The sequence below is a fragment of the Schistocerca piceifrons genome, chromosome 4 (genome assembly GCF_021461385.2).
Source record: "Schistocerca piceifrons isolate TAMUIC-IGC-003096 chromosome 4, iqSchPice1.1, whole genome shotgun sequence".
NCBI classification, from domain to species: Eukaryota; Metazoa; Arthropoda; class Insecta; order Orthoptera; family Acrididae; genus Schistocerca; species Schistocerca piceifrons.
The window spans coordinates 147,553,572-147,580,895 of NC_060141.1; the positions used below are offsets into that span (position 1 = coordinate 147,553,572).

The following is a 27,324-nucleotide window of genomic DNA, read 5'->3' on the forward strand; positions in this document are numbered from 1 at the left end:
ATCAACCAAAACTTTGCTGCTTTATCCATTCAGAAATTAAAACTATGCAAAATACTGCCATTGAAACTGCTATCCTTAGAGATCCAACATCTGGAGAGCTGTCTCTTATACCCAGTATATCAGTGACCCCAACCGATTTACCCATTGATGTGGTTCTTCAGCTCCCAGTGTACTTCATGTCAAAATAGTTTGTGGGTTAACAGCCAGATGTCAGTGTCCAACAGACACAATATGTCAGCAAACGACCACATTGCCATCATTAGGTATGCTGATGAACTGACTGATAGGCCACTCCAACAACCGTCTGCCCCCCGTCCCCTCCGCTGCCCAGCATCCCCCGTTCAATCCACCAACTCTGTGTTCCGTGATATGTTCACACCCAGGAACATGTACTGGTGGCGTCTCTGCTGTTCCTCCACCTGCCTGAAACCAGTTTGATGTTTGATATGTCTTTTCTCTTCTTGACCGTTCTAATAGCAGGGTCCCATGCCTTACTAAGGATGTGAGTGCTATCACAGTTTATCAGCATTTCCTGTATTGGGACCTCAATGGACTCCTTAATGATGCATGCCCAGAAATGGTGTGGTCATAATCCATTCCGTGTAATTCTGTCAGGAAATGTTCTGTGACTGCTGACTTGTTAATTTACTGCATTCTGGTGTGCCATTGGTGTTCTCGGCAACAGTCTTCGACAGTACACATTGTCTGACCTATTTAAGTCTAACCACATTGGCAGGGTATATGATAGTACCCAGATTTCTGTAGTCCAAGGTCATATTTTATACTACCAAGAAGTTACTGGGTGGAAGACTATCTTCATGTGATGTTTCTGGAGAATTCATCCTATTCATTTTAAGCACTTTCATTTCACTGTCAAGGTTTTGTTTGCAAAAACAAATAACAGTGCTCAGGGTGAGAGAGAGCAATAAGAGGACACAGAGAGTGGTGAGATGGAAATGAGTATATGGGGGAGGGTGTGGGAGAAGATGAACAGAGAGGGGAGAAGGAGGTGAACAGAGAGGGGTGGAAGAAGTGATGCACAGGAAGGGGGTGGGGTGGGGTGGGAGGAGGATATGAACAAACAGAGAGGACAGGAGAAAATGGGCAGAGAGAAGGTGTAGAAGGAGTTTAAGATGTATGTCGAATGCCCATACATATTTAGTGATTGCGAAGCGTTGCTGGGTTTGCTATTACGTCCATAGTTACTGACCAGTTTGTGTCCCAACCAGCTTATGTGACTTACTGGAAATTGTGGTTGATAAGTGACTTTATAGGATGTGATGTTTAAAGCTTACCCGGTGTACTGATTGTTCCATAAAAACACGGGAGAACTGCCGGATATCAGAAACGTTCTGCCACGATATTTCGGGGCAGAGTCTTCTGGCCATCTTCAGTACTACTACAGTGGCATTCACCTGAAGATGGCCAGAAGACTCTGCACCGAAATATCGTGGCAGAACGTTACTGATATCCGGCAGTTCTCCTGTGTTTTTATGGAACGACTTTGTAGGAGACTGGAGTCAAAAAACCTTTCTCAATACCAATTCAATTTCCGAGAAACCCAGCCGACAGCTATCTTCTGCACCTCGAATCTGCAATCCATGACACCTTTGAACATTACAGGTACTTCATTTCTGTGTTCTGTGACATTCAAAAGCTGTGCTCTTGATTTTCAAAAGGTTTACGACATTACCGCATTGTATCCACTTTACGTAAATGGGGATTTTTGATGCTGCCAGATAACTTTCTGTCACTTTGACTGTTTTATATCAAAGTTGGCACAGACTTTAGTACTGATATCTGCAGTGCCTGATTTTCCTGTATGTGTTGCATACTATATACTAACCTCTTTATGATAGCAATAAATTATAACGATGTGAGACTTATTGTCTCATTGGCATTATATGTTGACAAGACCTGCTTATATTACAGATCTATATCATGGCACACTAGAGAATTTCAGCATCAGACAGCCATAGGGAAGGCACTTGAATGTGAGCAAATACATGAGTGTTGTTTTTCACCAGCAAAATCACATGTCACACATGTCTGTAGACTCAGTTCTGTGCATCCCCTCTCTGAATTCTACTTAGGAATTAAGTGATACATTTACCTGAACATTCTGCCTTTTGCATCCAATGTTTGGTAACAAAGTAAGATGGCTACCTCATATATGCCAACTAAAGGCAAACTGTATGAGGATACTTAATGCTCTCCATTTTGTTGGAAACACCTGAGAAGCAGATCTGGCAATACCTGAGGAGTGGATCTGAAAGCTTTTCGCACAAGTCCAGTTGCCAATCTCCTTGCAGAAGCAGATGTCCCAACTGTCGGAGTCTGAGACTCCAGCAACTCCTAGTCAGCTACACAATCATGACCAGTTGTCCGATCACTATTGTTATGGTACACAACTGTGTTCTAAATTCAAAGGATCCGACTGCTCGTGAATCGCCACCAAAAAAGCAGATCCCATTGTTTAACGGTTTGTATTCTATTCAGTCCTTCATGATTATCTGCACTTTGAAACTGGTGTACACCAAGGATGACCAAGAAATACATGTGGAGCTCTATATTCAGACATAATTGTCATAAGGAGTGTGACTAAATATAAGTTAAATGTTTGACACTTCAATAGTGAAGCCATAGTCACAGTACATAAAATATCCCTTTAAAAAAGGGATTACATTACCAGTTTCAACGAACTGCATCATCATTTTCAAATGTAAAACACTTTGTAGAATATGTAATGGGAATTGTGACAGATGTGTGGTCATAATTCCCATTATGTATTCTCCAACCGATGTTTTACATTTGAAAATGTAGTTTGTTGAAACTGCTAATGTGGTCATAATTCTCACTATATATTCTCCAACTAATGTTTTACATTTGAAAATGACGATGTAGTTTGTTGAAACCGGTAATGTAACCCCTTTTTTTAGAGAAAAATTTTGTGTACTGTGACTATGGTTTCACTATTGTAGTGTCAAATAAACATTTAGGAAGCGGAGGTCTTGCATTGGAGTGTATCTCTCTCATTTGGCTGCACATTACAATGCCACATTGTTTGAGCAGAAAGATAGGGAAACTGGAAATGTGTTGTATTCGGGTGGCAATGCAACCATGCAAGGAATGCTGAATGGCCTGAATACAGGTGGGTTTCGTATGATAGTAATTGGGAAATTCAGAACTTCGGACCACTTTACAACTGATCATGAAGAGCAGTATTATGTACAACTGATCATGAAGAGGAATATTATACGGCCCTGACTGTTGGTACAAGAGAATGCACTTACAGAAATAATAAAAATAAAAGTGAGTTTGCAATTGCATAACACTGGCAGTATTTTGCTTGCCATGTTGTTCCCTGTAAAGTTATGATGATATTTAAACTTTGATATAAAAAGAGAGGCAAAAACAAGTAGTCTCTACAGTGTGGAGTAAATGTGTGGAATACATTTTTCTTTCACATGAAGCTTTAATCAGATTTTATTATATGTAACAATTCCATCAATCTTGCAACGGCTGTATTTCCCAGTAACATATATATCACAAACAAAACAAAGTTTTCCCCCTTATTTAATTATTTTTGGTTCACTGAAGACACGATAAAATTTATATCTGGTACAACAAATTGGTACACAGACAGACCAGAAAGCTGTGCAGGTTTTTGTCACCCAAGTTGCCACATAATTGTGACTTATTTAATGTAGAACCATGTAACTCATGGACAGTTGTGACGTAAAATAATTTGCCTCTGAAGTGGGGATTACATTCCAGATTGATTAGTTTCCTCCAACATACCCAGGGGCACTATCAACTGAAATGGCAGATGGTCTCTGAAATAGCTCAAAAATAGATGCGAGATTGACATTGCCTTGAAAAGTCTAGAAAATTGTTCCTGTATTTCTTCCAACACTGCAATGAATTCTAAAAAATTCACTATTTTTTTAATACCAGAGAACTTAGGGAAATGAATGATATTCTTTGTAAGAAGCCATCACTTCTAGAGCGTGTTTTAATTTTTAAATGCATCCACTCATGCCACCAAATCAGAAAGAAGTTGCTTCTCATCTTGCAACATCTTACTAAGTCTGCTCAGATGAACAGTCAAGTTTTCTGAAACTGTGAGGGTTGCAGTCCATTTGGGATCTTCTAATTTTGCTCAGAGCTTTCCTTCTTCTTTCAGAAGTTCAACAGTGGAGGGTCTTAAATTAAAAAACCAATCCAGGCATGCCCCATCAACTTAATCAACATGCATCACAGTAATATACGTTTCCACACTCTTTGTGTAATTCCATCTAAAACTATTGAAGCAGATAGTTAATAAACTGTGCGACTTAAGAAAATCTGCTATTCGTACCACCAGTTGAATCTCATCTTTCTTACCTGCAAATTTAATCCAAAGTACTTGTTGATGTGAATGTCATACACATCATCTGTTTATCATTGTAATTTTATGCTCGTTCATCACAAACTAAATCTTTAAATTCTGTGTGCATAGTGTTGTAACCATGTAGCATATTTGCAACACCTAGTGATGTGCGACTCCATAATAGGCATTGACAATTCTCATCCTTCTCTTTGAAAAAGAATTGTGGTACCCATTCATTTTTAAAGGCTTGCAAAAAAAGGTCACGAGACCGTCCATTTTCGATTGCACGTACGATTTCAACAGCCCTTGGACCTTTAAACTTCTTTTGTATCATGAGTAAGTAGTGAGGGATAAACACCATGGCCACTAGTATTCTGTCAAACTGAAGAAAATCATACCAACCGATAAATGCCAGAAGAAACAGTTTTGCTTCACACTGTTGAATGATATTTGTTGTTTTGAGAAGAACCGATGAAAACGGAGGCATACAAAGTAGTATCGAGTCACACTGAGCCCTGGATTTCACATGTACAGCACATTGTACTTTTTTTGCACTGTAGTTGACATTGATGTACGCAGATGGCTCGAAGGTCAATTATCTTTCAGTTAAGGCTACACATAAATGTGGGTTACAAACTATGCTCTCCACCAAATGCATGCAGAACTGACAGCCATATCCAGAGCTCTACAACACATCGGAACACTTGCTACCTAGAAGTTTATAATGTGCAATGATTCCTGATGACTACAGCTGATAACACAGTACTATTCACAGAAAATACTAGTCTCCAATAGCCACAATTTAGAATATGGGCTACGCAGAGTGGGAACCTACATCACTTTACTTTGACCACCCAGCCACATGGTCTTACCAGGAAACGAGCTCACTGACAGACTGGATGATGAGGCAGCTATAATGCCTACATTAGAATTGGGAATACCAGGCACTGAGGACACATTGGTGTCATTGTAATGTGAATTTCTGGGAAAAGAGAATGAAAAACTATGCACACCCCAGCAAACTGTGAGCAGAGAGACTACTATGAAAATGTGAATTTCACTCCAGGCTTCTCAAAAAGAAGCTATTGTCTTTTGCTGCTTACCCACTGGCCACACCAGCCTCTCACACAGAATCATCCTGCAACAAGCAGACCATCTCATTTTATCTGTGGAGCACCTCCAACCGTACCCCATACTCTCGTATTGGCAGTACCTCTTGGGCTGAACGTGGTTACTTCATTATCTCAGATACACTGTCTCACAGTGCAACTGCCTCTGCCTGCATTTTATAACAAAATTTAATGCTGGTCACATCTCATTGGTTCTTGAGGTTGGTGAAGAGGGATTGCCTTTCATTGCAGTTCTAGCCCCAGGAGACCTCCTGTTAAACTTTGTCCCTGAACTAATGCACACAGCTACTTTTTACCTCTGTCAGTCTATATACATTGAGTGTCTTTTACCCTTCTGGCATAAACACACTAGCTTTAAATGCACTCTGCAAGCTACTTTACCCATGACATGAGGGGAGAGGGTTGTTGTGCCTCTTCGCACTGTTGCTAGACCTGGAGAACTCCCAGCTGTGGCCATCTCTGCACTGGCTTGCAGTCCTCTCTCCCTTTTATTTCAAGAGGCTGGATGGACTGATAAATTCATAGTGAGTACCTTTAAAACAAAATCTTTATCAACACCAGAAAATACTAAATAATACTTGGAAACCTATAAAATTAACGTTTGTAGTTATTATTCGATTCTGTTATTTTTCCATTGACGTATCACAAGTTTATTTCTTTTAACCTCTGTTGTTTCCTTTCAGTTCCCAGCCATTTCACATTATCAGTGACATTCCATTTTATGGCATGCCCCCACCTCCCCCCAATCCCACGCTCCTCATCCATCAGCATGAGATAAAAGAAATTCTTGCATTGTCATTATGGTACACTGTACAAGGAAATGAAGAGTAAAGGAAACCCAGTTTTCACCACTAAAGTATGTGATGATTTGATGTTAATGCTCAAAGCAGTTAACATCCTAAGAGTTGCATTCAAGTTATAACACATCCGATATTTTTTTTCTTCTTCTTAGGCCTGGAAACAGAAACATGTAGTTTGTTTTAAAATATATGTGCATTTTTTCTGAATGCATGATAGAAATGGCAGCACTGTACAGCACACACATCTCGAGTGGCAGTGGTAAAAGTGAAGATGGTTCATTACTTTAAATGGTAACATTATTCTTACAAGAAAGTCATGTAATCATTCTCCATTTATGCTATGTGAAACTGATTGAAGTTCATCGCCAGTTGAGTGAGGCATGTGATGATGGTGTCATGTATCTGTCTAACATGCATTTGTGGATGCAACAGTTCAAACAGGTAGATCATTATTTGTCAACGAACTGGTCTTGCCCCAGTGGTTTGATGACATGATCGAGCGAATAGACAAAGTTATTTTGGAAGACTGCCAAATGAGTGTGGAATACATCGCCTCCGAAGTTGGCATATTTGTGGGGTCTGTGCACATAAACCTGCATGAAGATCTGAAAATGTGAAGTGTGTTCTCCAAATGGGTCCCACAAATGCTGATGGTTGATCTCACAGCTGCATGCATGATGTGTTTCCAGGCAATGTTGATGTTTCATGATAGCATTAATGGGATTTTCTTTCATTGATTGTGACAGTGGATGAGACATGGAGGCTGTTTTTCAATTCTGAAACAAAGTGCCAGTCAACAGAAGCATGCACACTCAAAAAGACTTTGAAGAAGTTGGAAAAATGATGGTAGCCACATTCTGGGACAGTGATGATGTAATCTTTACTCATTGTGTTCCAAAGGGTGCTACTGTGACAGGTACATCCTACCAAAATGTTTTGATGAATAAGCTGCTTCTAGCATTGCATGAAAAAGACCAGAGAAGGCTGCATGTGTGCATGCTCTTTCATTGAGACAATGCACCAGTGCATCAGGCAAATGCTAGCTGCAGTTTTTTTTCGTGAACAGCACATTTGAAGTGCTTTCTCATGTTCCCTATTCACCTGACTTGGTTCCTAGCAACTTTTGACTGTGTCTGGCGATGAAAGACACTCTCTGTTGTAGCACATTCACTACCCATGCCTCTTCTGCATCAGCAAAGAAGTGTTCACAGTAGCCTTGGAGTCGTAGAGTCGGCAGTGGGAAAAATGTGAATGGCTGCAGAGAGATTATGTTGAGAAGAGACAAAAGTTTCACAGTTTTCATATGATTAGTTGTTAGAAAAAAATCGGAAGTCCTATAACTTGACAAGGAAACAATGGTTTTTGGATGTGTCAAGATAATGATTTCAAATAACGTATGAGCCATTTAAGAAAAGAGGAAGATGGAAATTATTGATGATTGAATCTATAATTTGAGTGCATCCTTTCATTTAATATGTATTGTTATGCAAAACTTAAGTTAGTGAGGAGTTATATTTCTTTAGTTTCTTTTTGTACTTTGTCTGCTGCTGCAGAGTATGTAAGTGTAATAGAGCTGCTTCTGTTTCAGGATATTGGTATCGAGTCTCCCAAAAGAATTCCCATTGACAAATGATGACACTGCTGTTGAATGGGTGGTTATTGACTCTGTTGGGCCTCTTTTAGTCAGTTTGTTGAATGAAGTTCTAAAAGTGGGAGCAAATATGATACTCCTTGGACAAGCCTCAGTGAAACTCACATCCAAAGTGATAAGACTATGCAAACTGCTGCTTCGCACTGGTAAGAAGCATGATGACAAGGAAATATCTCTCTCTAGAGTATGAGGTGTAACTGTAAAGTAAGGACAAAAAGATTTATACAGAATCATTTATTAGAATTCTTTTATTTCCATTCCTATTGCACTCACTTTGAACTACTTTTGTGTTTTGTTCCACAACTATCCAGGTACTATGCACTTGATGTTATCATCGCCCTCTGCAGGCTAAGGAAGGGATGAAAGTTACTTGCAACCAGGAAGGACAGTATAGATGACTAGAGAATTTTTCTCACCTAAATGACTCCATCAGTTCCTGAGCTAACTGCAACTGCTATTCCCACTGGGCTGTGACTGGTGGGATGGGGGGGTATTGTCCATCTGCTCCTCCTGGGGTGCCCTGGTGGCACCATCGGGCAGCTGTGACGGCTGTGTGGTCCTGTCAGACAATGAATCAGGGGAAGAAAACCAGCAGAATCACAGGGCAAATGACATGTGCGGAGTTGGTTCTGGTGGTGGCGCTGCAGAACATTGGGACTTGCAGTCAAATACATGGAAGAGCCAATGCGTTCCTGGATCACATCTCTTTCCCACTGCCAACGGTTGCCATAAACCCTGAAAAGAACAAGATTGCATGGTGCAAACTAATACTTGTGGACCATTGGCGGTGCCGGATGCTGTGCTGGATGTAGCAAGTGTAGCAGTGTCCGACGGCATCAGACGTGCTGAAGATCCGCTGGTGATGGTCTGACTCGTGGGTGGAAGCGATAGGAAGTGAGAAAGAGTTTCAGCACCTGTTCCTGTGTGTGGGGGGTGTGAAGCTTGGCTCGCAAACCTTGGATGCAAAATAGGGAGGACAATGCTTGATTGGTGCTTCATGATGTGGTAGAGTTCATAGGCACCGCAAATGAAAACTTGCTAAAAGAATCTACCACTATGAGCCAACGAGTGTTCCAGAATGCATCTGCAAAGTCAATGCGCACTCATTGTCATGGCGAGTAAGTCTTAGGCCAAGCTGAGAATGTTTGTGGTGGAGTGGAGTATGTCGTCATCTGTTCAGTGTGAGCATCCAGGCTCTGCCAAGTACAGTGCTGTCACACTACTTGTTTTGTGCAAACAATTACCCAATTTCCTTAGTGTAGCAATTGCAACACATCCTTTTGCCACACTTTGGGAATAAGCACATGCAATTGCCCTTTGTTATTTTGAACTAGAATTATATCGTGTTGTAGCGAAAGGTTATGCTGATGTGCAAAATATCGACGCACAACTGAGTTCTGGAGACTGTTCAGTGAACGAGGCCAAGACGTGTGAATGTAATGCAACAAAATCTTGAGATATGGGTCTACTTCCGTGACCTGTGCAATTTTTCTATGGTGCAAGGGAAAAGATTCCAACAAATCAGAGCCCTGCGCATTTATTTGGTTACAAGATGCAGCAGATGCATCAAAATCAGAGTCTGAGCCAATCGAAAGGCGAGATAGAGCGTCTGCATTGTCATGCTTTGCCGTAGGTGTGTACATATCATCATACTGATACTGTGAAAGCAACTAATTCCAGCATTGCAATTTTTGAGCAGTGTGTTTAGGAACTGCCTGTGACAGATGAAAGAGAACTGCAAAGGCTTTTGATCTGTCACTAAATAGAACTTGCGTCTGTACAGATACTGATGGAATTTGGTCACACCATACACAGTACTTCTTTTTCTATTTGAGAATAATTGCATTGAGTATGAGTGAGCAACTTTGAGGCAAAAGCAATAGGTCTGTCTGGTGCACCAATTTTGTGCGAAAGCGCTGTGCCGATTCCGTAGGAAGAAGCTTGACTTGCAAAAGTACTGGCTTCGTGGGGTCAAAATGCACTAAACATCTGTCACTAAGCAAGGCATTTTTGAGTTTCTGAAATGCATCTTGACAGTCTTTAGTCCACACAAAAGCCACATTCTTGCGATGCAGTGGAGCTGCGATCTGGGTGGCGTTTGGTATGATCCGAATGTAGCACGTCATCTTGCCTAGTACTGACTGCAGTTCAGATACATTGTGATGAACAGGCAGGCTTCAGTTGCAAGCAAATGAGGTTGGAGGGGGTGCACACTCTGACTGCTTATCACATGACCTAAGTACTGTAGTTCAGTTTGAAATAAGTCACACTTTTCGAGATGACACATGAGTCCTGCTTCTGACAACACTTGAAAAAGAGTATGCAAATTGGCAATGTGTTCCTCTGGTGTACGACCTGAGACAAGAATATTGTCAGGGTAGTTTGAACAAAACAGCACTTTTGTGGTCAGCTGTTCCAAGTAACATTGAAAAATGGTGGGTGCGGAAGCACTGCCAAAGGGCAAATGCAAATACTTGAACAGTCCTAAGTGTGTATTTACAACAAACACTTTCTGTGATTCTTCATCCAATGGAATTTACAAGTAGGCATCACACAAATCTGTCTTAGAAAACTAATGTCGTGCACCAAGCCTGTCCATGAGTTCCCCGGGGTGAGGTGAGGAATAAGTGTCAACTGCTGCCTGTGGGTTGACTGTAGACTTAAAGTCAACATAAATGTGATTGTGACCAGAAGGCTCAGGCAGCAAAACTACAGGACTTGCCCACTGACTAGTGTGAATGGGAGCAGGTACACCATTATTTTGTAATTCTTTCAGTTCACTGGCTACTTTGTCTCTTAATGCAATTGGAACAGGGCAGGCCCAAAAAAACTTAGGCTGTGCATTGTATTTCAATGTAACATGTGGTACAAAGTTATTAGCTTTTTCCATTCCTTCTGAAAATAGTTCAGGAAATTCTATAAGCCAGCTAGTGACACTGTCTTTTGGATCACAAGTGGATATGGAAAGTACATTATCATGGATGCAAAGTCCAAACAAATGAAAGGCATCAAAACCGACTATGTTCTCACTGTCTCTTGATTACAACACAGTAAAATTCACTTCCTGGTGAAAGATATGCAAGTGGCAGGCAAACTACGCTGTCCAAGCACTGGAATTTCCTGTCTGTTGTAAGCAGTAAGGTGCTCGCTGGATTTAGAAAGGCATGGTGAGCCTAAGTGTTCACACGTGGCCTGATTTAGCAATGTTACTGAGGCACCTGTGTCTAACTGAAAGTACACACAATGGCCAGCAATGCATAATGAGACGAATAGTTCATTAGAACATTGTTGCACAGCACTAGGGCAAGAAAGAGGCACAACCTTAGTCTTACTTTTGTCAGAACCTGTTGTTGGTTTGGAAAACACAACATTCACTGCAGGTGCAAAGGCCTGCTTTTCTGAGAGCGAACAAAATTGGCGTTTTTGTGTCAATGCAAACAAACTGCTTGGACATGGCCTTTTTTTTTCACATGTGTAACACTTTGCGTTACGTAGTGGGCAGTCTTGTCTTTTATGGTGAGCGAAACGTTGGGCACAAGACTTCACTAAGTTCACAGGCCTGTTTATCTGTCTATGTGGCTGTCCACATGGCTGTGTATGTGCTCGTTGTTGTGGCTAATTGGGGCGGTCGCGAGCAAGGGGTGACTCAAGCCGACAAATCGGGGCCTGGTCAAACTTATCGGCCACTGTTTCATTCGAATCATACTACTCTAAGATTTGTAATACTTGAGAAAGTGATGGATCAGAGTACTTTAGGATCTGTTCCTGTATTCTACTATCTGGGACATTGAATGTTATTGCATTCCAAATCATTAAGTCATTGTAAAAGTTGCCACAACTACACATAAATTTGCACTCTGTGACCATGCCCATTAATTCTGTGTACCTCTGACAGTACATCTGTTCCGGCTTTTTCTGCAAGCAAAAGAACTGATATCTGGTTGGAGCTACTTGGACTGGCTGGCCATAATATTGAGTTAATGCAGCAATTACTTTGTCATAACTGAATTAATTGGGAGACACAATTGAGAATAGTTTTTGTATTAACCTGAACACTGGGGACTCTGCAGTCGATAGAAAGTATTGTAGCTTCACAGTACCTTGAACTCAATGAACTTCACAATGTGCTTGGAACTGTGTCAAGTATTTGAGCCATTCCTCTTATGTGTTGTGAAATTGCCGGAATGTTGGCATGCTGGTCAGTGGCACTTGTTAGGCTAGTCAGTCAGTCGGTTGTTGTGCGGCCGACGTGGCTTGTGCAGCCAGAGATTGTTGTACCGTCACTAGTAGGGCAACAGTTTGTTGCTTCTGAAACTGAAAAATTTGTATTAGAGCCATCACATTGGCCACCTACAGCTGAGGCGCAGCTGCAGGGGGTGGAGGGGGTGGGGTAGCCATGGTTTACACAAATACGTTATAGAAAAAAAGCAGGCAAAGCTGCTGAAAAGAGAAATTTGATTAGTGCTACGGCTCCCCTCCTGGAATACATGCAAGAATACAACAAGAAATTAGCAATGAGAAATAAGCACCCCTGCAAGCTAAAACACAAGAGAACCAAGCAAAATCTGCACTGAATTATACTTTTTGCCAATTTTTGTCGTCGTCTTGTTGTCCGTATAGAGCTGTACCACCAAAAACAAGGAGAGGATGTTGTTTGGTGGCCGTTATCATCTTTCTCTAACACAAACTGCATGCATGTATTAACTGGATTCTTTATTCATAAGAATAAGAAAGCTTTTTAACTTAAGCTAGTTATTGGGGTACAATCTCTCCGTAATAGTCTACATTAGCCCCACTACTGGTGACATACAAGTCCGTTATGTGGACTATTCTGGTCGCTATGTGCTGCCTGACTCTGAGCTAAATACTGGCGGCCATTAGGGCTTTGGCGGTGTGTTGTTTGTGAGTCTGTCGTTGGCCTCTATCGATCTGCATCCAGCCATCCTCATTTAGGTTTTCCGTGGTTCTCTAAATCGCGTCAGGCAAATACCAGGATGGTTCCTTTGAATGGGCACGGCTGACTTCCTTCCCTATCCCTCACCAATCCGATGGGAGCGATGCCTTGCTGTTTGGTCCCTCCCCCCTCCCCTCCCCCCCACACCCCCAGCCCACAATGCCCCACTAAATCAGCCAACCAATCATTATCTATCCCCTTCCCCTCCATTTATACAAAGTAGTATTGATAGATGTAACTTATTTAACTTTGCATCTGATTTGTCCATTCATCTTCTGTGGACATGCAGCCACTTATTTGCAGATGAATGTTGGGTGACATGTAAGTACAGTGAAGAGGTCATTTTTCTGGCTATTAAAGAAGATTCTGAGTGGGGAAAAGCTACCCATGCTTTCCATTACTATTGTGGTAAAGTCTTCAGGTTTACTTGAATCTTCAATCTATCCTTGTACCTTCAAACTTGATATGGGATTTTTTTTTTTTTGCTGTAGTAGTAGTTACACAAGTTTCTGCTCTCCTCCATTGTCAATCCTCACCTTTGCTGTTAAAAGATTAGTGGTGTTATTGAAAGTATTGGGCACATTAATATTGCATTTTTTACTATTGTTTAAAACACTGGTAGACTATTCGACTTGCACTAGTAGTGTAAGCATCACAAATTGCTAGTATTCATAAAATTTACGCTATGCTAATATGGCACAACTTAATTCTTATTTTAAATGTTGGTTGATTTGTAACCTTGCAGGTTGTAGGGTAATGTTTGTCTACTCTGCTTGTGGAGTGATGCATCATATTTCCGACTATTATAAGAAGATCCTGAGTGGAAAGAACTTATCGATGCTTTTCAATACTGTAGCTAATTTACTGGGGGACTGTGTTGCGTCCCTGACAGATCTGGCATTTACCAAAGAAGGCCTGAAATTACATATTGAGGTAATATTTTTGTGTAGCAAAGATAAGTTTCCATTTTTGCTAAGCTTTGTACAAAAAAGAATAATGATGTAATTCCAGTAGTTAATAGAAATTCTCATCTCACCTTAGACGAGCACATTACCACATTGCCACAGTGCTAGGGTGCAAGTTTGTTGTGTGGAGTTCACAACCCTGTAATGTGTGTGACTCAGACATTCCTTAATGTTAAAACACACACACACACACACACACACACACACATATTTAGTTTTACAGAGTAATAGTTCCTGTGGAGATTTTGAAATATTGTATGCTAATAATTGTATTAGCTTGACAGTCCTCTCTGACCATATTTTTTATCTTACAGAATTTTGCTGAAACGAGAACAGCAATGATTAATACACTGATGTTACTGTCAAAAATGTTTGGCATTTCGAATGATTTGTTTGTTAAAACGTTCAACAAATTTGTTACTGCAATTTTAGTAATAATGAAGAAAGATGCAGGACTGGTAAGGACAAGTGCACCTAATGATGAAATATGTTTAGAGGTGGTTTCTTTTGTTAGTCAATGCTTAACCATTAATTTGACCATTTTTGCAGCTAGAAAATATAGCAGTCTTGAAGAAGGTACAGGATCTGCCATACGTAGCATCTCAGCTTGTGACATCTTTCTATAACAACAAAATTCTTACAGAAATGATGTTTCAAGTACTTGAGAGGAATATCTCCAGAGAATATCAAGAGGTGAGCCACAGATGACTACATAATAAATAAGAAAGTAATATTAATCTTCAGAGATAAAATGAGGTTTTCTTATTTGTGTGAAATATTGTCAAATTTGCCTATTAGTAAAATAAATCATGATGGCACTTGTTGTTGTTGGGGTCTTCCTTCTGAAGACTGGTTTGATGCAGCTCTCCCTGCTACTCTATCTTGTGCGAGCTTTTTCATCTCCAAATAACTACTGCAACTTACATCTTCTGAATATGCTTACTGTATTCACCTCTTGGTCTCCCGCTACGGTTTTTATCACCCACACTTTCTCCCAAGTTGGTGATCCCTTGATGTCTCAGAATGTGTCCTATCAACCGATCACTTCTTGTGGTCAAGTTGCCCTGCAAATTCTTTGTATTCCCAGCTCAAATCAATACCTCCTTATTAGCTACATGATTGACCCATTTAAGCTTCAGCATTCTTTCATAGCACTAAATTTCAGAAGCTACTTTTCTCTTTTTATCTAATCTGTTTATCATGCGTGTTTCACTTCCATACATGGCTACACTCCAGACAGATACCTTCAGAAAAGACTTCGTAACACTTAAATCTGTATTTGATGTTTACAAATTTCTCTTCTTCAGAAGTGCTTTTCTTGTCATTGCCAGAAAATATTTTATATCCTCATCATCAGTTATTTTGCTGCCCAAATAGCAAACTACTTTAAGTGTCTCATTTCCTAATCTAATTCTTGTATCATCACCTGATGATTTAATTCAATTACATTCTATTTTCCTTGTTTTGCTTTTGTTGATGTTCATCCTCTCAAGATATTGTCCATTCCATTCAACTGCTCTTTCAAGTCCCTTGCTGTCTCTGCCGAAATTACAATGTCATTGGCAAACCAAGTTTTTATTTCTTTTCCCTTAACTGTAATTCCTGCTCCAAATTTTTCTTTGGTTTCCTTTACTGTTTGTTCAATGTACATATTGAATAACATCTGGGATGGTTTACAATCCTGTCTCACTCCCTTCCCAACTACTGCTTCCCATTCATGCCCATCTTGTTTCTGTACAAGTTTTAAATAGCAATCCGCTTCCTGTATTTTACCCCTGCTACCTTCAGAATGTCAAAGAGAGTATTCCAGTCAACACTGTCAGAAGCTTTGTCCAAGTCCACAAATGCTATAAATGTAGGTTTGGCTGTCCTTAACCTATCTTCTAAGATAAGTCGTAGGGTCAGTATTGCTTCACTGTCCCTACATTTCTCTGAAATCCAAACTGATCTTCCCCGAGGTGTGTTTCTGCCAGTTTTTCCATTCTGCTGTAAAGAATTCATGTTAGTATTTTGAAACCATGACTTATTAAACTGATTGTTCAGTAATTTTCATACATGCCAGCAACTGCTTCCTTTGGAATTCTTGAAGTTTGAAGGTATTTCACCAGTCTTTTACATCTTGCATGCCAAATGGAAAAGTTTTATCATGGCTGGCTCTCCCAAGGCTATCACTAGTTCTGATGGAATATTGTCTACTCCCGGGGCCTTGTTTTGGCTGAGATCAGATCTTTCAGAGCTTCATCAAATTCTTCTTGCGTTATCATATTTCCCATTTCATCTTCATGTAAGTCCACTTCTATAATACTGCTTTCAAGTTCACCTCCCTTATGTAGATCCTCTATATAATGTATATACTCGAATGATTTGTGCCCTCGAATAATCTGCGCATCCTAATTTTGAGGGAGCGAAAATAATTTTTTTTTTTGCTATGATTTGTTTTAATGTAATGATGGGTTCAAAATGACATATAATATCAATTGATTTGAAGAACCATGTCATACTCTTCACATGCTGTTGTACAGGTCGATGAATCATTAAAATGCAACCGATTCAGCAGCATACAGCTGGCTGGCCAGCTGGCCAGCTGGCCAGCGGGCCTGCCATCTGGCCCATTAGGCGGCCGGGTTACATTAACCCCGCCAGCTGGGGGGGGTCTAGGCCTACCTGCAATAGCAAGAAAAAGAAATGCAAATTACCATGTTTAAGAATGTAATATGTGCAATAAAATATTTTAATCAGTACATATGCTCCCTTACCTCCCTATTCCTCATCACGTTCATTGTCATCACTAGCAGGAGAATAATTGTCATCACCATCTTCCCACAGTGTGTCGTCCTCTGTTCCATCCAGTGGATTTGTGACACTACATTTTTTGAAGGATTTTCCACCAATGGTTGTGGAATGGAGTCCCACGCCTTTTCACCCACTCACAAATCTGGGACAAATCCAGCCATTTGATTTTTCCATTCAATAATTTTCAGTTTTTCTTTAGCAGTGTATGAGAAATAACGAGAACTTGTAGCCATAATTAACAAGCTTAAAAGACATTGTTAATACTTCACTTCTAATGTGCTACTAACGTGTCACAGACTTTGGCCACAGCAATGCAATAGTGTAATGAGATCTATTGTTGGAGGCAGATCAGTACCAACCTTGTTTCGAATAATCTGCACACCCCAGTTTTTTGCCCTTAAATTCAGGAAAAACATGCGTGGATTATTCCAGAATATATGGTACCCCTTCCACCTTTCAGCTTTTCCTTCTTTGCTTACGTTTTTATCCAGATTTGTCATTCAAAAAATATGAGGTCGAGTTTATATTCGCAGATTACTCTGTTGCTGCTGAGGTCAACATTTTTACATTGTTTAAGAGATTAATATAGGGGTCACCTTTCATTTAAAGATGAAGCTTTGGCTATTGAGGTTCGATACAAATTTATTTCGAACAATCCAGAAGGGTGGGGCTTCACAAACAATGCTTGCATTCAAAGTCAGCTTGAGATTTCCCAGTAAGCTGAAGAGCTCAATATGGTATTGACCTTGCTCGAACAATCACGTGACATTTGACTCTTGGTGCTAGTGCAGTTTCACTCTTGGTGCTAGTGCAGGGATATGTGAGAAACTATGTGCAAACAACTACAACAGTCATACTCTGCTTAAAAATTGGCGGTTTTATGAAACAACTGAGGAAATAACATTAAATTCTAACTGGCAAACTTTTGTTGTATTTGAACAAGTTTGGAATAAAAGTTCTCACCTTTTGTGTGTTTAGTAAAACTTGCATGTATTCGTATAATAGAGGGAAACATTCCACGTGGGAAAAATATATCTAAAAACAAAGAAACTGTAACTTACCAAACGAAAGCATTGGTATGTTGATAGAGACAATATAAACAATAAAAAACACACAAACACACACACAAATTTCAAGCTTTCGCAACCCAAGGTTGCTTCATCAGGAAAGAGGGAAGGAGAGGGAAAGACGAAAGGATTTGGGTTTTAAGGGAGAGGGTAAGGAGTCACGCCAATCCCGGGAGGTGGCACAGTGGTTAGCACACTGGACTCACATTTGGGAGGACGACGGTTCAATCCCATCTCGAGCCATCCTGATTTAGGTTTTCCGTGATTTCCCTAAGTCATTTCAGGCAAATGCCGGGATGGTTCCTTTGAAAGGGCAAGGCCAATTTCCTTCCCCATCCTTCCCTAACCCGAGCGTGCTCTCCGTCTCTAATGACCTCGTTCTCGACGGGACGTTAAACACTAACCTCCTTCTCCTCCTCCTCTTCCTCCTCCTTAAAATAACCCTTTGCTGTAAGGTAAACCCACAGAAACATCAACATCTTGTTTTTGTTCTGCCCACAGCTCTCCACATTAATAGTTTATTTTTACAGCTAAGTGTAGAAGTAAAAGCTTTGTGCACATAGCAAGCAGTTTCATTCCCACCGCTGCCACATAGGGCATCATGTCAGAGAAAGATGTGACCAGTTTGATTATCACCAACTTGAATGCAAAAGTTGTAATTTGAGAGCTGTCACAAATAGTGCATTTCACTGTGCCTTAATGAAGGAAGAGAGATCACTTTTTGCAAATTCATTGCAGCTGTACATACTTCAAAGTTAGGCCCTTGACTCTCAATTGTGTCAGCTTTCATGGAATCCATAGCTTTCTTTGCTTTTCGGTGATGGCGTTCTAGCTGCAGTTTGTTGTCTTTATTATTGGGATCACACCTCAATTTGGCTTTAAGGAGGTCACATATAGAACAAGTGTCACTTGGCAAATGATGAAATTTTAGCTTGGGGAGTTTGTCTTTAAAGACTTATGCATAGAAGCATTATGTAATGTTAAGTGTCTTCATGTTGCCTTTGAAATTCCTTAAATAAATGATAAACAGTCAGGTCTTAACTTAAGTATTGTATGTCACCCGATTTTTCCCTTGAATAGTGGCTTTCTTGTCTTGGTGTGGTGTTAATATGACCAACAACCAGCTTTTCATCTTCTGTATATTTCTGGTGTTTTGTCTTATTTCCTCACTTTTCTTCATATACAATCTCACCACTCTGTATCAACTGTGTTAATGTCTGAACTATTCTTTTGGTCAAAGCAAGAACCTCAATAAGTGATCCTTTACACATGCTTACTACATCTCCCTCACCATCAGGCAATGTGTAACACACAGTTACGTTATTCTTCTTGGAGATGACCAGTTGTCCTGCACCTTCCTCAGTAGACAACTGAGCAGTTTTGTTACTATCATTATATGCTTTTGATCTTCACCTCTTCACTTTACAAACATGTATGTGAGACATTGCATAGTTATTTTACTTCACTGTGTTGTTTAGTGAGTAGAATTCCTTAAACAGCTTAAGTTAATGGTCATATGAAAGGTGCCTGCACTTAAACTGACATTTACAGGAGACCTGAAAGAGTGAAGCAGTGTATATTATATGTTTAAATCAACATGCCTAGGTATTTGCAGGTAAGTAAATAATTTCATTCAAGTAGTTAACTGTTGTTGTTGTGGTCTTCAGTCCTGAGACTGGTTTGATGCAGCTCTCCATGCTACCCTATCCTGTGCAAGCTTCTTCATCTCCCAGTACTTACTGCAACCCACATCCTTCTGAACTGCTTAGTGTATTCATCTCTTGGTCTCCCTCTACGATTTTTACCCTCCACGCTGCCCTCCAATGCTAAATTTGTGATCCCTTGATGCCTCAGAACATGTCCTACTAACCGGTCCCTTCTTTTTGTCAAGTTGTGCCACATACTCCTCTTCTCCCCAATTCTATTCAATACTTCATCATTAGTTATGTGATCTACCCATCTAATCTTCAGCATTCTTCTGTAGCACAGCATCTCTAAAGCTTCTATTCTCTTCTTGTCCAAACTATTTATCGTCCATGTTTCACTTCCATACGTGGCCACACTCCATACAAATACTTTCAGAAACAACTTCCTGACACTTAAATCTATACTCGATGTTAACAAATTTCTCTTCTTCAGAAACGCTTTCCTTGCCATTGCCAGTCTACATTTTATATCTTCTCTTCTTCGACCGTCATCAGCTATTTTGCTCCCCAAATAGCAAAACTCCTTTACTACTTTAAGTTTCTCATTTCCTAATCTAATTCCCTCAGCATCACCCGACTTAATTCTACTACATTCCATTATCCTCGTTTTGCTTTTGTTGATGTTCATCTTATATCCTCCTTTCAAGACAGCGTCCATTCCGTTCAACTGCTCTTCCAAGTCCTTTGCTGTCTCTGATAGAATTACAATGTCATCGGCGAACCTCAAAGTTCTTATTTCTTCTCCATGGCTTTTAATACCTACTCCGAATTTTTCTTTTGTTTCCTTTACTGCTTGCTCAATATACAGATTGAATAACATTGGGGAGAGGCTACAACCCTGTCTCACTCCCTTCCCAACCACTGCTTCGCTTTCATGCCCCTCGAGTCTTATAACTGCCAACTGGTTTCTGTACAAATTGTAAATAGCCTTTCTCTCCCTGTATTTTACCCCTGCCACCTTTAGAATTTGAAAGAGAGTATTCCAGTCAACATTGTCAAAAAGCTTTCTCTAAGTCTACAAATGCTAGAAATGTAGGTTTGCCTTTCCTTAATCTTTCTTCTTAGATAAGTCGTAAGGTAAGTATTGCCTCACGTGTTCCAGTATTTCTATGGAATCCAAACTGATCTTCCCCGACGTTGGCTTCTACCAGTTTTTCCATTCGTCTGTAAAGAATTCGCGTTAGTGTTTTGCAGCTGTGACTTATTAAACTGATAGTTCGGTAATTTTCACATCTGTCAACACTTGCTTTCTTTGGGATTGGAATTATTATATTCTTCTTGAAGTCTGAGGGTATTTCACCTGTCTCATACATCTTGCTCACCAGATGGTAGAGTTTTGTCAGGACTGACTCTCCCAAGGCCATCAGTAGTTCTAATGGAATGTTGTCTACTCCCGGGGCCTTGTTTCGACTCAGGTCTTTCAGTGCTCTGTCAAACTCTTCATGCAGTATCGTATCTCCCATTTCATCTTCATCTACATCCTCTTCTATTTCCATAATATTGTCCTTAAGTACATCGCCCTTGTATAGACCCTCTATATACTCCTTCCACCTTTCTGCTTTCCCTTCTTTGCTTAGAACTGGGTTTCCATCTGAGCTTTTGATATTCATACAAGTGGTTCTCTTTTCTCCAAAGGTCTCTTTAATTTTCCTGTAAGCAGTATCTATCTTACCCCTAGTGAGATAAGCCTCTACATCCTTACATTTGTCCTCTAGCCATCCCTGCTTAGCCATTTTGCACTTCCTGTCGATCTCATTTTTCAGACGTCTGTATTCCTTTTTGCCTGCTTCATTTACTGCATTTTTATATTTTCTCCTTTCGTCAATTAAGTTCAATATTTCCTTTGTTACCCAAGGAGTTCTACTAGCCCTCGTCTTTTTCTCTCTCTGATCCTCTGCTGCCTTCACTACTTCATCCCTCAGAGCTACCCATTCTTCTTCTACTGTACTTCTTTCCCCCATTCCTGTCAATTGTTCCCTTATCCTCTCCCTGAAACTCTATACAACCTCTGGTTCTTTCAGTTTATCCAGGTCCCATCTCCTTAAATTCCCACCTTTTTGCAGTTTCTTCAGTTTTAATCTACAGTTCATAACCAACAGATTGTGGTCAGAGTCCACATCTGGCCCTGGAAATGTCTTACAATTTAAACCTGGTTCATAAATTTCTCTCTTACCATTATATAATCTATCTGATCTCCAGGATTCTTCCATGTATACAACCTTCTTTCATGGTTCTTGAACCAAGTGTTAGTTATGATTAAGTTATGCTCTGTGCAAAACTCTACCAGGCGGCTTCCTCTTTCATTTCTTAGCCCCAATCCATATTCACCTACTATGTTTCCATCTCTCCCTTTTCCTACTCTCGAATTCCAGTCACCCATGACTATTAAATTTTCGTCTCCCTTCACTACCTGAATAATTTCTTTTATCTCCATACATTTCATTAATTTCTTCGTCATCTGCAGAGCTAGTTGACATATAAACTTGTACTACTGTAGTAGGCGTGGGCTTTGTGTCTATCTTGGCCACAATAATGCGTTCACTATGCTGTTTGTAGTAGCTTACCCGCACTCCTATTTTTTTATTCGTTATTAAACCTACTCCTGCAATATCCCTATTTGATTTTGTATTTATAACCCTGTATTCACCTGACCAGAAGTCTTGTTCCTCCTGCCACCGAACTTCACTAATTCCCACTATATCTAACTTTAACCTATCCATTTCCCTTTTTAAATTTTCTAATCTACCTGCTCGGTTAAGGGATCTGACATTCCACACTCCGATCCGTTGAATGCCAGTTTGCTTTTTCCTGATAACGACGTCCTCCTGAGTAGTCCCCGCCCGGAGATCCGAATGGGGGACTATTTTACCTCCGGAATATTTTACCCAAGAGGACGCCATCATCATTTATCCATACAGTAAAACTGCATGCCCTCGGGAAAAATTACGGCCGTAGTTTCCCATTGCTTTCAGCCGTTCGCAGTACCAGCACAGCAAGGCCGTTTTGGTTAATGTTGCAAGACCAGGTCAGTCAATCATCCAGACTGTTGCCCCTGCAACTACTGAAAAGGCTGTTGCCCCTCTTCAGGAACCACACGTTTGTCTGGCCTCTCAACAGATACCCCTCCATTGTGGTTGCACCTACGGTATGGCCATCTGTGTCGCTGAGGCACACAAGCCTCCCCACCAATGTCAAGGTCCATGGTTCATGGTGAAGTAGTTAACTATAACCTCATAATCAAAAAGATGATTTTTGTCCACACGAAATTCGTTTCAATAACAAATTAAATGCATTAAAATACTAGAACATAACTTATTCAGATTCCAACCCTTGTAATTAAAATTAAAACGGCAATCAAGGCCTACCTGGTGCTTGGGAGCCTCTTTAGCTGGAACCACAGTGCTGTCTTTTCGAGTATATTCCATTCCTTCACTGCGTAATTTCTTCCTTTCAGTTTGAACACTACCTTCACCTCTCTTCCTCCGTTTTGGTGGAGTTATCCTTTCCATTTTTCAACATTGTGTAGTATGTATCTGTAATAATTACTTCAGCAGTGTCCTGTTGTTGCAAACAAACCACAGAGCTACTTCAACTGTCAACAATTCATGCAAGTATGCGCCAAGACAATAACAGATAACAGAGGGCGCATGACTTGTTCTTTGAACATCGATGTCGGTGTTAGATGTGAATGCCACTTTGTGACAGCTGTAAATACTGTTTGCACTGTTCTGGCGTTTGTATCAGAATAGATGTTATTGGCATTGGGGTTACAGTGGAATTTCACCTATAACTCAAATTTTCATTTTTTGGCACTTGACCCGTTATTTACTTACATGCCACAACTATATTTTCATCCAACAATTACTTCTCTTTTGAATGCACTGTCTACAAACAAATCCGGGGCATGATGATGGGCACCTGTATGACACCATCCTGTGCCAACCTGTGCATGGACCATGTAGGGGAATCCTTTCTAACCACCCAAACCCATCATCTGGTTCAGAGTCATTCATGACATCTTCGTGATCTGGATCGAAAGTGAGGACACCCTATCCACATTCCTCCAGAACCTAAACGTCTTCTCTCCAATTCACTTCACCTGTTCCACCTCAATCCAACAAGCCATCTTCCTCGATGTCGATCTCCACCTGAAAGATGGTTACATCAGTACCTCCGGCCATATGAATCCTACTAGCCGTCAGCAATACCTTCACTTTGACAGCTGCCACCCATTCTGTACTGAGAAGTCCTTTCCATACAGCCTACCATCTATGGCTGTCACATCTGTAGTGATGAGCAGTCCCTCTCGAAATTTACAAAGGGTCTCACTGAGGCCTTCACAGACCATAATTACCCTCCCAGTCTTGTACAGAAACAGATCTCCTGTGCCTTATCCCTCCAGTCAGCCCTCACCTCCCAAAGTCCCCCCCCCCCCCCCCCCCCTCCCATCCAGTCATAGAAGAACATTCCTCTGGTAACTTGGTACCACCCAGGGCTTGAGGAACTGAATCACATACTCCGCCAGGGTTCCGAGTACCTCTCGTTGTGCCCCGGAATGAGGAATGTCCTACCCACTATCCTTCTCACCCATCAAACTTACACAATATCTTCACCCATCCATACATAACCCATGCTCTCAACCCCTTGCCTCATGGCTCATATCCCTGTAATAGACCTATATGCAAGACCTGTCCCATTCATCCTCCCATCACCACCTACTCTAGTCCAGTCACAAGCTTTACCTATCCCATCAGAGGCAGGACTACTTGTGAAACTAGCCAATGATCTACAAGCTAAGCTGCAACCACTGTGCTGCGCTCTATATTTGCACGACGACTAACAAGCTGTCTGTCCGCAAGAATTGCCACCGACAAACTGTGGCCAAGGAACATCTGGACCACATAGTTGCTGAGCATGCTACCCAACATAATGTTCTTCATTTTAAAGACTGCTTCACAGCCTGTGCCATCCGGATCCTTCCAACCAACACCAGATTTTCATAATTGTGCAGGGGGGATTCTCCCTGCAATATAAGAACGTTCCCATAACCCTCCTGGCTTCAGATTTTGTTAGTCATTGACTTACACCCACAAGCTACTTGATGTGCATGGAATAAGCTGTTTCAAAGATAAAGTCCTTTAACTAAAATAGGCTTGTGCCATTGAAAAACTGTTGATCTAGATAAAATTCACTGCAGATTGATTCAGATAAACGTTTTGCTAAGCTGCTCCTTTTTCGAAAGTTTCACCATCTCTTCAATTCTGAAGAATTAATACAACTTCTTGAGGAAGGAAAGAATGATGTGCTGTAGGCTATAGAGAATATCACCTTCAGATTTTGTAAAGGTCATCACATTTTGTGACACAAAAATGTCCATCTTACTGTCATCTATATCAATACTAATAATAAAGCCATAAAACCTTCATGTCTGTCTGTTTGAACATGCTAATCTCCTAAACTAATATAACAATGAAAATAACCAATTTTTGACAATATAATGTAGTTGGATAGTAAAAAGAAAAAAATCTACTCACCAGGAGAACACACATACAAAAAACTCTTTTAGGTATGCAAGATTCCGGAGCCAGTGGGCTAGTCCTAAACCTCTCCAGCCCTTTTCCTTCACTCCTTTTCCTTAGGGTTCAAGTCTTCTGCCAGAAGAAAGCTTGTATACCTGAAACCTTTTTTTATATATGTGGTCTCCTGCTGCCGGTTGGTGAGTAGATTTTTTGGCTATCCAATTACTTTATAATCTCCTAAACTACTAGATGAGTTTTCATAGTGTTTTACTAGTAATTTGAGCGTAGCTTGGGGTAATGTATAGGCTTTACTTCATCAAAATTGGATCATGGAAACAAATATATCATGATTTAAAGTTTATCTAAAATTATTGCAGCCGTCTGTTTGTCTGAACATGCTAATATCCAAAACTACTAGACAAATTTTCGTGGATGACTTGAGCTTCGCATGGGGCAACATATATAATTTAAAGTTTTATTTTAACTTCGTCTGCTCAGCTTAATAGTTAGGAAGTTCAGTCATCACCACATAGCACACAAAAGAACCAATAGATGGCACTGTTAGTTTTTTTTAACTCAATGACAGAGGTGTTTTTGGAAATTTACGCCAGTGACAGAATTAAGCGCTGTAATATTATCTTTGTGAATACAAACTAACGGCAAATTTACTTGACTGGAATACCGGGATTTACCAATTTTACATTGTGCATTAAAAACAAGGCAGTGTTGCTGTGCTAATTGTGATAGGTTTTATTTACATTTGACTTCCTTTCCAAGGAAGTCTCTTTTGCCTCAAGGCCAGAAGTATTTTCGGAAGTTTATGTCAGTGAGAGAATTAAGCACCACAGTCTTATCCTACAAATACAAACTAGCACTGAATTTACTTGGCTAGAGTATACAGATATACTGATTTCAATTTGTGTGTTAAAAACTTAATGGCACTACTTTGCTTCTTTCAGTAGATTTTTGTTATATTCTTTGCTAGGTAAAATGAATTTATTAAGTTTGCTTTGTGATGTGGTTGCCTACTCACTACATTTTGCTATCATTTTGTTTACAAATAAAAATGCCTAGGGAACAGTCTTTCTGAATAAACCAGAATGGCTAAAAGACCTCGACAATGTGGTCTCAATTATACAATGAAGCGAGACTTGCTGCATCTCGAGAACATCACTTCTCTCCATCATAACAGTACAGAAGTGCAAATGTTGATGGGAAGTGGCACAGGCTAGCGAGTTTGTATACCCCACATCCTGCTTATTCCTGACAGTTTACCATTTCACTTTAAACGTGTAAAATTCGTAGTAAGTTTATGTTCTGCCGTGACCATAAACAAGGCCAGAGGCTGTGTGTTACAGGTGTGGACCTTGGTGTCAGTTTCTTTTCACACAGCCAGTTCTCCATGGCTCTCCCCTGTGATAATTAAGCAAATAAGTTCTTCATTCATATTCCCAATCGTAGTATCCCAAACATTGAATACAAAGTCAAAAATAAATTCCACACATAGAAAGTCCGGGGCACAGCTCTAAACAAATACCCAGGCAATGCTGGGTTTCTAAGCTAGTTATTGCTATGATATTTGCCACTGTGCAATAATGCCAGTTCTGAAGAATAGCCAGAAACTTAAAGAGAAACCAAAAATGTCAAAAGGAGACCCCAAGAACAAATGCCCCCACATATTCCAGCTAAACAACTGAAACTCTGAAGAGCCACTGGGTAAATAGGGCAGAAACACAGCCAGAAGTCGGGCATTATGCAAGAAAGCCGCATGATATGTGTTGAATGTGTTATGGCATCTACATCCCACAGGTAACTGAGTAACACCGCTTCTAAATGTGTCTTGTCATTTATAGGGCCTATCTGTACCATAATTACATGTATCTACAGTACTTTGAAAAACATGGACGGTGTACATCAAGTTGTCTACAGCACCTGGGGAAAGCTCTGGCACTGTGTCTTTTTTAAGGCACCTGCAGCAACAAAAGGGTCAGCTGAAAATTGCAAAAGAAATTTCATTTGGGGTGATTGAGTGGAGCAGGTGAAGAATTCTTACCCTGTTATGAAATGGGATGAAACCTGGGTAGCCCACCACTTAATGGAATTGAAAATGCAGGTGATGCTATGGCAGCTGTTTGACTTTTCTTGACGAGAGACCAATTCCATAGTCATGACATAGTGAAGAGTAACTTCTTCCTTTTCACCATTTTGAAGGAAAACACTTTCAACAAAGGAGGTTAATAGCCAATAGGAACGTGTGCCACGAGCATACAGAAGCTTGAAGTGCAATGATGGTCACATGAAACACAGCAGTATACCTGTGTAGTATGGTAGTATACTTGTGTATATGCCAAGTACTTTTCTTGAGTA

At 40.4% G+C, this 27,324-nt stretch overlaps 1 protein-coding gene across 2 annotated transcripts in view; it reads left to right on the forward strand.

Annotated features, from left to right (window-relative positions):
- LOC124795250 (condensin-2 complex subunit G2-like) overlaps positions 1-27,324 on the forward strand; it is a 296,139-nt gene that overhangs the window by 217,110 nt on the left and 51,705 nt on the right. For both annotated transcript variants that reach the window (XM_047259188.1, XM_047259187.1), the window contains exons 17-20: positions 7,891-8,099; positions 13,653-13,840; positions 14,187-14,330; positions 14,422-14,565. In XM_047259188.1, the coding sequence (XP_047115144.1) occupies positions 7,891-8,099; positions 13,653-13,840; positions 14,187-14,330; positions 14,422-14,565 (685 nt within the window). The remainder of the gene's footprint in view (positions 1-7,890; positions 8,100-13,652; positions 13,841-14,186; positions 14,331-14,421; positions 14,566-27,324) is intronic.